Source organism: Lemur catta, chromosome 18 (genome assembly GCF_020740605.2).
Source record: "Lemur catta isolate mLemCat1 chromosome 18, mLemCat1.pri, whole genome shotgun sequence".
Lineage (NCBI taxonomy): Eukaryota > Metazoa > Chordata > Mammalia > Primates > Lemuridae > Lemur > Lemur catta.
In genome coordinates, this window is record NC_059145.1 from 22691815 (window position 1) to 22707923 (window position 16109).

The window sequence follows — 16109 nt, forward strand, 5'->3', positions numbered from 1 at the left end:
AGCAGGTTATAGGCAATAAGTAACCTTGATTATATCTCAATGGTAGCATTATGGGTAATTTTCATTTTTTATAAAATTCTTCTAGGCTTTTTCCTGTTAGTAAGATTGTGGATGGATTTTTAAAATCTAATTTATAATTTATCCTTTTTTTAAAAAAAATTATCTTATATTATACATACATGAATATCTTCTTATAAAAACATTTCATACCCATATGGGTTTTTTTTTTTTTTTTTTTTGAGATAGTCTCACTCTGTTGCCCCGGGTAGAGTGCAGTGGTGTCATCACAGCTCACTGCAGCCTCCAACTCCTGGGCTCAAGCAATACTTCTGCCTCAGCCTCCTGAGCCTGGCTAATTTTTTCTATTTTTGGTAGAGATAAGGTCTCCCGCTTGCTCAGGCTGGTCTCGAACTCCTGACCTCAAGTGATCCTCCCACTTTGGCCTCCCAGAGTGCTAGGATTACAGGCATGAGCCACCACACCCAGTCTCTAAAAATGTTTAATGTCATAGTTGAGTTCAGTCCCTTTTGATTACCTTTCTACTCCAAGTGTATTTTCTTCCATAGAGGTAACCAGTATTAGCAATTTGCTGTATAACTCTCTAGAACTATATCTAAAAATTTTCATCCATATTTAATAGTGTTGTTGGTTGTGTTCAGTGGTAAACATAATTGGTTTATGCTATATATGTTATTGTACAACTTGCTTCATTCATTCTTAGACATCATGCCATGTAAGTTCATATAAGTATACATTATGCCTTTTAAATGATGCCATATCTTTCCTGCATGAAAGCATAAAGGACAATTCAAAATTAGTCTCATATTCTATAAGAAAACTTTTGAGACCTGATACTATACAATATTTTGTGTATTTTAAGACACACATTGGACATCTCTGAAATTGGGATATGTGTTTAAATCAATGGCATCCTAAACTTGATGAAATATGTGTAAGATTCTCTTAATTTCAGTCCATCTTGATTTTTACACACAAAAGCAATAGTTCTAAAAACCTCCTTTTATGTTACTTTTATCAGCTTATTTATCTTTATACCAGTCCTCCAAGGAAAGCTAGGAACAGTTATCAGAAGGTTTATCTTGTAACTATGGAAACAAAGACACAGTTTTCCGGGTGTTGAAATTGGTAAGTTATCAGAAACTCAGCCAAAAGTTATAAAAGCTGATTTAACTTGTGTCTCATTTTCTCCACTATTGAAACTCCTGGATTCAAATCTCAACTCTGCCACTTTCCTTGCAGACTTATTGTAAAATATAGCTTTAATGTATAAAAAGTTCCAGCTTGGTTGGCACAGAGTAGTTGCTCAATAAAGAATAGCTATTTTTATTATTACTATTATTATTTATGGCCACTTCTTCTATCTACTTATAATGAATACAGCTTAGAATTTTCTGATTTTGTTTTTTAATTATTTACTCAAGGACCAAAATAGGGTGGGAAATGTCTTCTGGCCCATTACAGATTTGGTTACAGTTTGACACCCCACCATGATTAGCATGTTCTTGAGTTGAATTTTATGTAAGCAAGTCAAATGGGGTATGTGCCCTCCAGGAATTTACAGTCTAAAACGGATGGACTAGTTGGACAACCTTGGAAAAGCCACATAAACTGTCCTGATCCACAGTGTCATTGATCCTTTTGGTGCCTCAGAGGTCAAAATCTAGAGAGAACTGTTTATACTCATGAACTTGGTGCAACTCTTGAGTAAATAGACAAATACATACTTAAATATTTGTAAGTCCATAATATAGACACAGAAATAGCACCCAGAGAGTATTGGGCCTGTACTTTTTTAAAAAGCTGTGGGTATTCTTATCTGTGGCTGTTTGGTTTTGTTAAACCAGAAATTTCTTCCTTCTTGACTATCAAAAATATTTCATATTTCATAAAAATGTAAAGCTTAACATAATATTGCCCAGCTTTTTAATTCCAAAGGCAACCAGTGTTATCAGTTTCTTGTTTTTCATCTCAGAAACATTTTAAATATATACATGCACACATGTATGTCTATTCTTTTAAAAAAAAAAAAGAGTCTCACTCTGTTGCCTGGACTAGAGTGCCGTGGCATCAGCCTAGCTCCCAGCAACCTCAAACTCCTGGGCTTAAGCAATCCTCCTGCCTCAGCCTCCCGAGTAGCTGGGACTACAGGCATGAGCCACCATGCTCGGCTCGGCTAATTTTTTCTATATATTTTTAATTGTCCAGCTAATTTCTTTCTATTTTTAGTAGAGACGGGGTCTTGCTCTCACTCAGGCTGGTCTTGAACTCCTGAGCTCAAATGATCCGCCCACCTCAGCCTCCCAGAGTGCTAGGATTACAGGCATGAGCCACCACACCCAGCCTATTCTTTTTTTAATTTAAAAAATGGCAATATACTGTACTTATTGTTATGCATCTTGCTCTTTCATTTAATGTTGTATCTTGGAAATTGTTCACAGTAAGTTTGTAAAGAGGCTCTCCAGCTTTTTTTTAAAGAGACAGTGTCTTGCTATGTTACCCAAGCTAGAGTGCAGTGAATATTCACAGTTATGAACATAGCTCCCTGCAACCTCAAACTCCCAGGCTTAAGTGATCCTCCTGCCTCAGCCTCCCAAATAGCTGGGACTATAGGTGCACACCACCACACCTGGCTTCTCCAGCCTATTTTATGGCTGCATTGTATTTCACTGTACAGTTTTAAATTATTTTTTTAACAATATTCTATTGGTCATTGAGGTTATTTCCACCCTTTGTGCTACAACAAACGATGCAACAGTGAGTGATTTTATATATAGATCATTTTTCATATGTGCAAAATGTGATATACTCTTGGAAATGGAAATGCTGGTTGAGAGTCTGGTGCTTTTATAGTTTTGCTAGAAATTGCCGAATTGGTCTCATTACCAATTGTAACAGGTTATACTTTGACCATCAGCACATGAGAGTAACTGTTTCCCTGCAGCTTTGCCAACACTGTATGTTACTGAGCTTTTCTGGCCTCCTGTTTAAGATTTTTCCTTTGCTTTGCTCTCACAGAGGTCAGCAGAACTGGCTACAGTTAGATCACCGAGTTCTTGACCATGATTTGCCCAAGAAACCAGGCCCGGCCATTCTGCACTTTGCTGTGAGGTATGTATCCATAGACACACCCAGCATCCCCTCTTCATTTATTTGTTTTTGGTTTTGTGTCTTTTTTTTCTTTTTTAACATTTCTGGTGATCAGAGAATAAAAAGAGAAAAGACCTAACAAAACATTATCATGTGAAAGATTCTCCACTGTCTTGGTCTGGGGACCAAGTTACCATAGATACTATGGAGAGTGTTTTCTTTGAAAATGGGAATAGAATCACCTTCTTTTATTCCTCAAAGCCTCTTAGATCAATTTAAAGCTGAAAAACATGGGTAAGATGTTTTCATACATAAGCGTGTTCCTCACTCAACATATTTTTAGTATTTTTATTGTTTGAAATATGGCAGACATACGCCATTACATTTTATGTAGGAATAATATTTTCTAGAGACTTGGAAATAATTGAATTTTATACAGTTTCATGCCTTAATTCAAATAGAAGATAAAATGCAAACAAATGCTCACAGAAAGAATTATTTTAACAGTGCAGAGATCTGAGTTTTGTTTGCATGCAGAGAGACTGCTGAAAATAATACAAGGAGTCCTTGACTTGTTCTCTGAGCTCTGCTTGGGCAAGTCACTAAACCATATCCTGAAATGGATGCATTCAGCTAAATCAGTGATTTCCCAAAGCCGACCCATGATGGAACTATTTTTTTAGCATTAATTATTCACAATCTAAGGTAAATTAAGTGTTATAGGTAGTAACACCCATGTTCCTCTACCTAGCTTAAGCTATAAAATATTACCAATTGAGCTGAAATCCCTTCCTTATGTGCCAGCCCTCTCCCCCTATTATCCTAAATTCGATGGAAAATGTCATGATAAATTTTTTTTTGCCTGATCTGAAGCCAAATATGATAAAACGAGCTAAGGTGGTAGGTTTCTTATAAATCTAGTTTATTTTCATAAAGCTAGATCAACCTGAAGAATGGTCCTATATTCTCAGATTCTGTTAATTTTGGGATGATGAAAATGTACTTTGTTTTATGTCCTGAAGGTGGAAGCTTCATGCTTTTTGACGGGGGTGTGGAGTGGGGGGCTTTTTTTTTTTAGTATGATTACATGACAAAATCACGTCAAATTTTACAAATGCCCTTTTTTCTTTAATTGAGTCTGCTGCATGGAATCCAAAAATGTGAGAATAATATATCCTACCTTTTGTTTAAAAGGATCTTTTTTGTGTGAATCAATGATGATTATGGAAGGTTGCTGCTCCTTATTCAGCAGATAAAGTATTGACAACCCCGAATTTGGTTTTTGCTTTTTTCTCTGAAATCTGGTTTAGAATTTCTTTCTTACCAGAAGAAACCATATTTCTAAAACCCAAGAAGATGGTAGCATAATGGTGATTTGTCCAGCAGTATAGTTGGTATGGAAAAATGCATAGAGAGAAAAACATTGTATTTTCCAGGGAAGAGTGTGACATCAGTGCTTGTGTCCATGGAAATGGAGAAAAAGAAAACACAACTACCAAGCAAAAGGATAAATTGTATATTAGTAATTAAGCAGGCGTCAGAGAATAGCAAAGTTTCAATCTCGTATTATGTAGGGAAAATGGTTCAACATAAATAAAATGTACTCTTTCACAGGGAATTACATTATCAGTATAAACATTTCAAACTATATGAACATGTAGATTGAAGAGTAAAAATTACTCTCTACCACCTTCAACCTTCACCTCTACCCCTCAACTTGTTCCCCTTCTTAGAGAAAAGTAGGATAAGGAGTCGGTAACTTACTGTTTTGTTTTTTGTTTTTTTTTTTTTGACTTGGAGATATTTTCTTGGATATATAAAATGCATTTCTTTGTGCTTCTATAATTCAGCTATCCAGTCTCCAATTAAGCATTTGGACTGTCTCCAGTTATTTATATTAAAATTTAAGTTGCAATTAACATCCTTGCACTTTCCTCTTTGCGCACATGGTGTAGAGTTTCTGCACCGTAGCTGCTCAGCATTATGTCTTCAGAGAATCTAACACGTACCATTTATTTAGTAACCAGACTTGTGTACTAGTTCTTTGTCAGCTAATATCTGGTCTATTTTTGGTCTCAAAATACCAGAGGAGAAAATCCCATCTTCGCTTGTATACAGTCATTCCTAAGGTCCCTCTATCTTTTCCAAGCAGCTTCCTGAGATTCCAGGGTGGCCTGCTGCCTGTTTGTGAGTTTCAGCACTTACTTCGAGTGTTATCTCCAAAGTGTCCCGTAATCACTCGGCATTACTTTCCCTTAACTACTTGCATGTTTAAAACCCTTATCAAGTTTTTAATTATTCACTTAATTCTTCCTCCCAACAGTATAGTGAGATCATAATAGTCTTTGTTATTATTCCAATTAAGTAGTTGTTACTCCAGTTTAATTAAAGAAACGATAAAGCCAAAGCACACCCCAAAGAATTAAGTGCATTGACCGAGGTCACTGAGTGGAATGTAGTTCTGTGCAGGTCTTCCGAATAGGGCTGTCTTACACCCCTGTGAAATCGGTTGCTTCTCAGAGAGAAGGTCTCTAGTCTCCTATTTGGAGAAAACACACCCGTTGGTGATCATTTTAGCCTAGTAGACACCACCACCGACCTTCTAGGTTGCCTATATTGACTGAAGAATAGAACCATTTGGTTCTATCTTGGTGTTTGGTCATTGTAGGAGCCTCGGGAAGTATGGGGGACCTTTTTTCAGATCGAGGTCATTGCCTTTTGCCTCAGCAAACATTGGTGTGTACACTGGAACATGGAGCACAGGAGCCCCCCAGTCCTGCACACCACGGTGTGACGTCACGGAGTAGTTAATGCACAATGAAAACGGAGTCCCTTCAGTGGCAGTGCATCACAAGGATGTGTATCGCTGTTATTTTTAATGCAAATAATTAGAAATATCCAAATGCCAACAATGAAGACAGGTTCAGTAAGTTATGGCATTTTTATAGTGAGCTATGAATCACTTTAACAAAAGAGATTAGGTGAAAAAGTACATTGCATTTCAGAGCTTCTCCAGAAGGAGAGGCGGGACGTATCTGAATCACCTCGGGAAGTTTTTCAAACTACACAGTTACTCCCTTCCAGCTCCAAATCCCCCGACTCACCCACATTCCTGGCCCAGCTTCGGATACAGGGGGAGGAGTGCATTACCAAGACCCTCTCTCTGCCTCTCCTCGTGTAAGTTACTACTTTAATAAATTCCTGTTTCCAGGGATGTTGTCATGTGACTTACCTCTTGTGCATCTTGGGAGACAAACTATGTTGTATCTGAAAAAAAAGATAGAGAACCAGTGTACATCTTTTTTTTCCCCCCTTTTGAGACAGGGTCTCACTCTTTTGCCTGGGCTAGAGTGCAGTGGTGTCATCACAGCTCACTGCAACCTCAAACTCCTGGGCTCAAGCGATCCTCCTACCTCAGGCTCTCAAGTAGCTGGGAATAGAGATGCCTCACCACCATGCCTATATAATTTTTTTTTTTTAATTTTAATTTTCTGTAGAGACAAGGTCTCGCTATGTTGCCCAGGCTGGTCTCAAAATCCTGGTCTTAAGCAATCCTCCTGCCTTGGCCTCGCAAAATGCTGAGATTACAGGCAGGAGCCACCATGCCAGCCCCAGTGTATAGCTATACCATAGATTCCTCCTTATGCTGTAGAGAGAAGTTCAAGTTATCAGATTAAGTTTTTTTTTAAGTTGGTATGTTTTATAAACATATGTAAATCTATAAGTGCTGAGAAAATGTCTGGAAGGAGCTACACCAAGGTGTGAAGCATCATTTCTTCCTTCCTTTTTTCCTTCATTATTTATTGGGCCCCCACGTTGTGCTCTGCCCTGTTCTAGCTCTGGGGACACAACAGTGAACAAGGCGAAAGCCTCTGCCACCATAGTCAGCAAACACATAAACAAATGGATTCACTATGTGATATCAGTTTCCTTATTCATCTGATTGGTAGTTACTGAGTACCTACTACGTGTCTGGCCCTGGGCTAGATGCTGAGGATACAAAAGAAAATGACAAAATCCTGCTCTCGTAAAGCTTACAGCCCAATGGAAAGAGACCGACACTAAATAAAGTAAATATGCGAGGTATCTTACATGAGGGGTTATGAAGAAAACTACATTAGGGAGGAGAAATAGGGATGGTGAGTGGAACCAGGGCTGCAATTTTCAATAGGGTGGTCAGGGAAGGTGTCTCAAAGAGGATGGCACTGACAAAGACATGCAGGAGACCAGGTGGGAACTGTGCAGATCTCCGGGGAAGTTTATTCCAGCCCGAGGGGACCACAGGTACACAGGCTGGGTGGTGGGAGCGTCCCTGCTGTGTCCCAGCCCCTGGGAGGAAGCTGCATCTGGAGAGGACCCACAGAAGGGAGATGACACAGGGTTGGGCTACAGAGTGTTAGGACCTGTGGGTTTTGAGCTTGAGAACATAATCACCCCATTTCTATTTGAAACGGACTCACTGGCTGCTGTGTTGCGGACAGACTGGAACAGGACAGTTGGGAAGCTGCTGCGATGGTCCAGGCCAGAGACAAGGGGGGTACACCAGGCTGAGTCTCACTCGCATTCGCTGGAGATGGTGCAAGTGGTCTCGGGCAAGTTGGTTGTGAGAATTAAAGAAAGGGCAGGAAATGCGAAATGACTTTGCAAAACATTATGCAAACATTAGAAAATATCACTTTTTTTCAGTTGTAGGGTTTGTGAAAAAGAAAAATATGGTTTTGCTCTCAAGAAGTTTTCTCCTTACTGAAATGTAGCATAAACCCCGTGGCTGGATGTTTGACATGTATTGTCTCAGAACTCCTGAGCTAAGCACTGAGGTCCTACAGATTTGAGTGGTTAGTAAATCCCTGGTTTATATCCCCCTGGACACGGGGAGCAGCCCAGAAACATATGCTGCTTCTGCACAGGGAAAGAAAACATGTAAGGCGAAGGCACATAGTTTTCCCTTTATGACTTCAGGATGAAACCTTTGTCTTTTCTCCAGTTATAAAATCTTGAAGGTATGTGCTAAATATGTGTGTGACCTAAGTGTGCATAGACGCACCATAATTTACTCATGTACCGTAATTGATTTGACCAGTTCTCTATTTCCATGTGAGTCTAAACGCCCCCAGGTTTCTGGGGGACTTCTCCAAGCTGGGGGTTTTTATCTCACTGCCATAAATTATCTTCCGCAAACACATGAGCCTCCTTGGTAATGAAGCCCAGATGTGAGTATTTGAAAAGCTTGACAGGGAGCGAGCAAGCAGGCATTTAAATAGGAGTGCAGTGACTCGGGTGACCTCACTGGAAAAGCTCCCATTCCCTCCGGGGAGGGCAACCCAAGGTGGCTCAGGCTGGTACCACCCAGTTCCACTCAAAGCCGGGATCTTTGCATCTTCATTCTCCCTTATCCTTATTCTTCTGATTGCCTCTTGCTTTTATCTTTTCTTTTCTTTTTATTGTCCTCCTTCTTTTCCTCCTCCTCTTTCCAGGCCTCCTTTGCCATGTCCTAAGATTGTTTATGACCACTCAGTGGTACCCTGAGTGTTGTCTGTGACACTCTGGGCTGAGAACAACTCACAGCATTAGTGGGGAATTCTAGGAGGAAATGTGCAGGCAGACTGCTACCCCTTTGTCAAAGTTGCTGCAAAGTCGGGGCCTTTGAATTCACCCTAGTCTGGTTTTGGAATGTGTCACATCTTTAGACAATTTAACTCATTTTTTTAAGAGCACCAGATATATGCAACACGTAAAGACAGACCGGTGAAGAGAGTTAGTGATATGGAAAGATGCTCCCTGTGTATTCGAAGTGAAAGAATGAGACCACAAACATATATGCAACATGATAGCAATTTTGTAAAATAGTTGTATGGATAGAAAGTGTAAAATGTTAATAGCAGTTAATCTCTAGGTAGAATGATTATGTAGGAATGATTTTTATTTTCTTCCTTTTTGCATGTCTATTTTTTTTCCTACAATGAACATGTGTTCATTGAGTAAATTTTTTTAATGCAAGTATAGAGTGATCAAAGAAAAGACAAAATGTTTGTGACTGGATAACCATGAGGTTTGTTTTTTTTTTTTGAGACAGAGTCTCGCTCTGTTGCCCGGGCTAGAGTGAGTGCCATGGCGTCAGCCTAGCTCACAGCAACCTCAAACTCCTGGGCTCAAGCGATCCTCCTGCCTCAGCCTCCCGAGTAGCTGGGACTACAGGCAAGTGCCACCATGCCTGGCTAATTTTTTCTATATATATTTTTAGTTGGCCAGATAATTTCTTTCCATTTTTAGTAGAGATGGGGTCTCGCTCAGGCTGGTCTTGAACTCCTGACCTCGAGCGATCCACCCGCCTCGACCTCCCAGAGGGCTAGGATTACAGGTGTGAGCCACCGCGCCCGGCCACCATGAGTTATTTTTAAAGCTATCAGAGAGTAGGAGATTTACAATAAGAAGAGGACAGGAAAGTTCATCTTTTCATGGAGGAACATGATTTAAAAGCCCAGAGAAATAACTGATTTCTCCTACGTAGGCTCAGCAGAGGCTCCTTGAGGGAGATGCCTGAATTGGCCATGGCTTTTGCCCACCCACCACACTCCCATCTCAATGCACAATATCCTAGAACCCGGGGCCTGCGTCTGCTGGTTGCCTGGATATCACCTGTGACCTCCTAAGTGGCCCAGACTACGCTGAACTTCCAGGCAGGTGGTTAGCGGCCTCCATCTTTGAGGATCTGTCAGGTTTTAGTGTGAAAATGTCAGTTCTTAGTGCGCTCATGGCCAAAGAATGACCAGACACACCAAAATAAGGCAAGCACTAAAATGAGGTTTATTGAGGAGAGAGAGAGAGGATTATAGGGCAAGAGCAAGATACAGGTTTACAGAGCATGATACATATGCCACAGATGGCGACCGGACCCATGCAGCAAAGGGAGAGCAAAAGGAAGGGCACAAAAAAGGGCCTGGTTATGTTCTGCATCTTGTTTTATCGTGCCTGGATTGGGACCTCTCTCGTGGTTCAGCGGTCACCATGGAACCACTTTGATTGGACAGTTGGGAGCTGCATGACCTGAGTCTTACTGCACATGCAGATCTCCCGTGAGCCTCTGAAAGCCCATCTGGGGAGGGGAGTGAATCACAGCAGCACCCACTTTCATCCCTAGGAGACGGGGAATGCCTAGCTAACTACCTAACAGATCCAACATCCTGATTCATAGGACGGTTCAAGAATCCTCTGAAACATGCTCAATCCAGATTCCAGTTTCTTACAGGGTATTTCCCAGTGTGCTCCCTGAGCAAGTGTCAGAAAGTGTTTCTGGAAATCTGCTCATTTACCTCTCTAACGTTTTGGTCTTATCTTTTGGTGGGTGTGCCTAGTGTTTTTGAAGTTTTAAGAAACAGATAGGCCAGGCACGGTGGCTCATGCCTGTAATCCCAGCACTCCCAAGGTGGGAAGATTGCCTGAGGCCAGGAGTTTGAGACCAGCCTGGGCAACATAGCAAGACCCTGTCTCAAAAAAAAAAAAAAGAAAGAAAGAAAGAAAAGAAAAAGGCCATGAATATTTACAGGATGTATGTGTGGTATGTGTTTATGTGTGTGTGTGGTGCGGCCCAATGAAAGGGGAAGCTTCAGGGTGACATCAAAAGGAAGGAATTAATACTATGAAGGGTGAAAAAAACTGTAGAGCAAAGAAGTTAAAAGCTTGGCCTTTGGTGCAGGGCTTCGCTATAGTGGCACTACTGACATGGGGACCAGATCACTCTGTTGTAGGGAGCTGCGCTGAGCTGGAGGATGCTGAGCAGTATCCCTGGCCTCCACCCACTGATGCCAGTATTGCTGCCCCAGTATGACCGTGAAAAAGTGTCTTCAGCATTGCCCAACACCCCCATTGCCAAATACGTTGAGAACAGTGCTTTACCATCATTCTTGGGTTCAAGCCCCAGCTCTTTCACTTATTAGCAGTGTGGCTTCTGGCATCCTCTTGGGCCTGCATCCTCACCTGTAAAATGGAGCTGGTGGGAGCACCTACCTCCTTTGGGGGATTGTTGGAGGATTGCAAGTGTTCACATGTAATGCAGACCCTCTATAAATGTTAACTATTTTGATGCTATAACAGAGGCTGCGTCAACCACATGTTCAGTGGGTGAAACATTCTATGAGGTGATATACAGCCTTTGAATATGGAAAGCTTGGGATTGTCTAGCTTGGGTCTGACCTATTCCCCTCTGCCCTGGGTGGAAGATCTAATCATTTATCTTCCATTTACCGTCCCCAGCTGTTACCTCCCTACATGACTTGCCTCCCCTGCCTCCCCCCGCACTCCCTCCCTAAGCAGTGGCCCCTGCTTTCCTCATGGAGGAGGGGAGCAGGCTGTTTGCAAGGGGAAAGGCAAGCACACGGAATTCACGTGACCTGACACTACAGGCAGCCTAGGAGAGAAGCCTGGCAGGTCACAGCAAGGTCTTTTTGCTGCTAAGCCTCCAGCCCTTCTAGAGAACTCAGCAAGAGTCATATTGCAGGAGAGGAGCAAGAGGGCAGGTTCCTACAGGCTTACCTGGAAACCCTCTCTGGTTCTAGCCGTGTCTGGAAATTCAGAAATGAGGAAGAGCATTCCTGGCAACGGAGCACACATTAGAAGCAAACAGTGCTTCCCTTGGGATTTCTCCAAGACTGCTCCCTCCCAGAGATGAAAGGGAACAGATTGGACTCCCCTACGCACTGCATAATAGCTTGGAGAAAGTGATGTGCTTGGAGAAAGTGAAATACACTTAAATTACACTTTAGCCTTCAGCATGCATTATGAAGTGAGACTATCACTACGTTGTAGGGTCATTACAAACAATAAACAGATATCTCCCTGCTCAGAATGTGGCTGCAGAACTGATAGAAATCTACTTAGGCGTGTGGCTGCAGTGAGTGCCTGAAATTACCCACAGTGATTAAACGAAACCTAGAATGAGGCCTTTTGACTTAGCCCTCACTGGCCGCCAGTCACGAACTCAGCATTGTTGAGAATGCAAAAGAATTGAGCAATTCTTGCCCACTTTACCTTCTCTGAAGATATCACTCAGTCACAGCAAAGGCTCTGGAAAAAAAAAAAAATGAACTCAATTGGGGAGAAAAATTCATTCATGCTAAAACCATTCTGTGTTAAAAACAGACAATTTTGTAGTGTTTTTTTTCTTTCAAGAGACAAGGTCTTGCTCTGTCACCCAGGCTGGAGTGCAGTGGCGTGATCATAGCTCACTGTAACCCCAAACTCCTGGGCTCAAGTGATCCTCCCGCCTCAGCTTCCCAAGTAGCTGGGACTACAGGTGTGCACCACCATGCTAGGCTAATTTGTTAATTTTTTGTAGAAACTATGTCTCACTATGTTGCCAAAACTGATCTCAAACTCCTGGGCTCAAGCGATGCTCCCGCCTTGGCCTTCCAATGTGTGGGGATTACAGGCTTGAGCCACCGCACGCAGCAGCATTTACTTAATTTTTTTTTTTTTTTTTTTTTTTAAACAGAGTCTCACTCTGTTGCCTGGGCTAGAGTGAGTGCCGTGGCGTCAGCCTAGCTCACAGCAACCTCAAACTCCTGGGCTCAAGCGATCCTCCTGCCTCAGCCTCCCGAGTAGCTGGGACTACAGGCATGCGCCACCATGCCCGGCTAATTTTTTCTATATGTATTTTTAGTTGTCCGTATAATTTATTTCCATTTTAGTAGAGACAGGGTCTTGCTCTTGCTCAGGCTGGTCTCCAACTCCTGAGCTCAAACGATCCACCCGCCTCGGCCTCCCAGAGGGCTAGGATTACAGGCGTGAGCCACCGCGCCCGGCCTACATTTACTTTCTTGAGAGAAAGCACTTAGGAAAGATCCTTGAAACTTCCATTCTGGTTTTTACAGTTAAAATTTTTTAAATATTCCCAACTAAGTCAATGCCTTTATTTTAGTCCCGTGAGTAGAGCAATAATAATATACTAATAATCACTGCCACTCATTGGTGGCTCAACTGCATGCCACCCTCTGTGTTGAGCATGTTTAAAACATCTCTCATTTCTCCACTGTGTGGGGCAAGAGGAGCAAGAGACACGGGGAGCTGAGCAGCTGGCCCGAGGCCCCAAGGCCAATCGCCTTTGGAGCTGGGATTCAAATTGATGCTTACCTGACAGGTCAACACTCGTGCCACCGATGAATAAATACCGCAAGATGACAACAGTGGCCACCTAAATATAAGTGACTATCCAAAGGACAGCCCATTTAAAACAACTCAAGTGTTGTGCCTTTTGACACCCATGTGTTGTCATCTGGCTGACAGGCCTGTGTCCCATACAAGCCGTCTTTCTCATGTCATTGTGGTGTGATGTTCTGTCATCACCGATGAGTGGTTAGGTGAAGCAAGAAAGGGAAAAAATGCTAATGGGAGGAGCCCAAATGGCAGAGGCAAAGCCTTCTCAAACAGACGCTCTTCTTAAAAAATTATATTTGTTAAGCTGTGTAAGGTTTGTCTCTAAAACATGTGCCTCTTCAAAAAGCCTGGGTTCATTCTGAAGCTGAAATTTTACCCATGGTCTTCAACTTAAAAATCTTAGTGAAATCACTCATGGTAGGCATGCAAAAAGGAAACAGTATACTTTTGCAAAAAGGGCTGAAACCAAAGGGCTTTATTTTATGAGTCTGGGATAGTTCGTTTCATTTCACTAAGAATCCCTAGATTTTGTTTTCAGTTCGTGGTGCGTGTTGATAGGTGTGCCTGGAGAGCCATTTTCCTCAAGGACCATACGTATTAATACTTTTCCTACGCTCTGTAAATATGAAGTCATTACAATGACCCCCTTGGGAGACTGTAGATTCAGAGGTGGTAATCGGATACCTAGTCCGAAGGAGGCACCCGGGTGGGTCGCCAGAAAGCAGTGGGAAATAGACAGCGACCTGTTTGCTGGAACTAGGATATAGTCAGGGGCTTGGACTCCAGAAACAGGGTGAACCCAGTTTCTAGTACAAAGGTATCTGTTCAGAGTTGGATGGGCCACAAACTGATTTGGTGCTAAGCCACCAGCAGCTGGCATGTGGCTTCTTCAATGTGCAGAGACTAGCAGGAAGATGGGTCTGGCTGATACGCCCTCTGCCTGGAGTGCCCTTCCTACCTTTGCTACCCGGTGAACTCATGCATTCTTTAAGACTCAGCTCAATTGTCCCCTCTCCTATGGCGCTTAGTCCCCTGGGTTGCAGTTTGGCAGCATGCTCCCTCTTGATTCATAAGCTGAGTCAACTACATCGCTCTCGTGGGCCCCCATAGCCCTGTGCACATGTGATATTTCATTATGATTGTTACTGTGAGAAAGCATTATATCATATTGGTTTGGAATATGAACTTAGAAGTCTAACAGACCTTCATTTGCCTCATGGCTCCACCACTTCCTAGCTGTATGGCCTGGAGTAGGTGACTTTCTATCTCTAGACCTCAGCTTTTTCATCTGTAAAATGGATTCATAATTTGCCGTCTGCTGCATCTGGTTGTACTGAAGAATCAAAGAAATGATTCCTGTAGAGGATTTTGTATTGTCCCTAGCACATGGGAAGGGAACTCCTCTCTTAATCTGGCTCCTTTGGCTGCCAGCCACAGAAACCAATGTGGCTCACATAAACAGAATTGAAGGAAAACTGAACTGACAAGGCCTCAGGAAAGACAGGAACCAGGGCTTCTGCACGGATCTAGGGAGCAGAAACCAGTGGACAGTTTCATCAGAAACTGCTGGCAGAATAGGCTCCAACCATCTTTAGTCTTTTAGGTCATTCTAATCATGTTTATGGTCCCAGTGGAAAGAATCTGACTGGTCGAGCTTGGGTCACATACCTACACCTCGGTGAAGGAGTCCTAGCTGAGTAGAAGGAACGTACCCTGCTGTCCCCGCAGGTTGGTCCCTTCTGGTCAGCATCACTCGTTTATATCCAGCCAGTGAGCCTTAAACCTTTGGCATACGTGACTCCTGCCGAAGACTAAGGCAGCTTTATTTATTAAATAACATAATCGAGGAATTTAAAAAGTTTTGGAGACAACAGGAAAATTCAAATGAAGACTGGGTTTTAAGTAATATTAAGAAATTATTACGAACTTTGTAAGTGTGAAAATTCATTGACGTTTTTAATGCAGTCCTTCTCTGTTAAAGATATATATCAAAGTAATTAAAAGTGAAGGAAAAAAAGAATCACAGAAACTTAGAGTAGAGAATAGACTTTGAGTTCTCCTGATGTGCCCTGGGGCTCTTACAGGACAGGGAGTTCACTTCCCTTGGAAAGGCCTTTCCCTTCTGAGACTACTCCAACTTTAAGACTTTTATGGGTTAATCCAAAGTCTGTTACCTTGTATCTTCTGTCCACAAGTTTTGGTTTGCTTTTTGAAGCAGTAGAGAACAGATGTACCTCTATGTATGTTAACATTTTAGTGACTATCACACTAGTCTCGTGTCTCCGCCTATTTTTTTACATGGCTGAGACGCCACAATTATTGAGAGCTCAGTTTCCCGCTAAACGCTGGTTGAATGAACTAGGAGAGGCAGCTCAGGAGATTCTGGTTAAGAACATTGTCAACAGAGTCAAAGGGACCCAAATCAAGACCTAGCCCTGCCCTGTAGGCAGATCCCTGAAACTCAGTGTCTGCATCTGTGAAATGGAATCTCCCCACGAGGTTGTTGTGATGATTAAATGAGAGAACACATGGACGGCACTTAGTGCATTGCCCAGCACTTAAGTGAGAGCTCAGTAAATGTCAGCTGGGAGCCTGGTGCTGCCCAAGGCTGTGAGCTGGAAACATAGTCGTGTTATCTTTCTTATCTTATCCTTGATAGGGATAAAAATGCCTAGGGAAGTCAAGAAAGCGGGGAAACCACCACCTCCACCTAGGTGAACTGGAAGGTTCTTGGAGATGCAAGGAAACTTGCATAAAATGGAGTCATCTCAGCCCTCCAGCAGCAGCCAGCCTCAGGGCCTCCTGGCTTTGGTGTCCCCCATCCCAGTGACTGCTGCTCCACTCGGCTGCTC

The 16109-nt window shown here is 42.4% G+C and overlaps 1 protein-coding gene across 4 annotated transcripts in view; it reads left to right on the forward strand.

Annotated features, from left to right (window-relative positions):
- FRMD4B (FERM domain containing 4B) overlaps positions 1–16109 on the forward strand; it is a 293677-nt gene that overhangs the window by 186465 nt on the left and 91103 nt on the right. For all 4 annotated transcript variants that reach the window (XM_045529652.1, XM_045529650.1, XM_045529648.1 and 1 more), the window contains one exon: positions 3037–3129. In XM_045529652.1, the coding sequence (XP_045385608.1) occupies positions 3037–3129 (93 nt within the window). The remainder of the gene's footprint in view (positions 1–3036; positions 3130–16109) is intronic.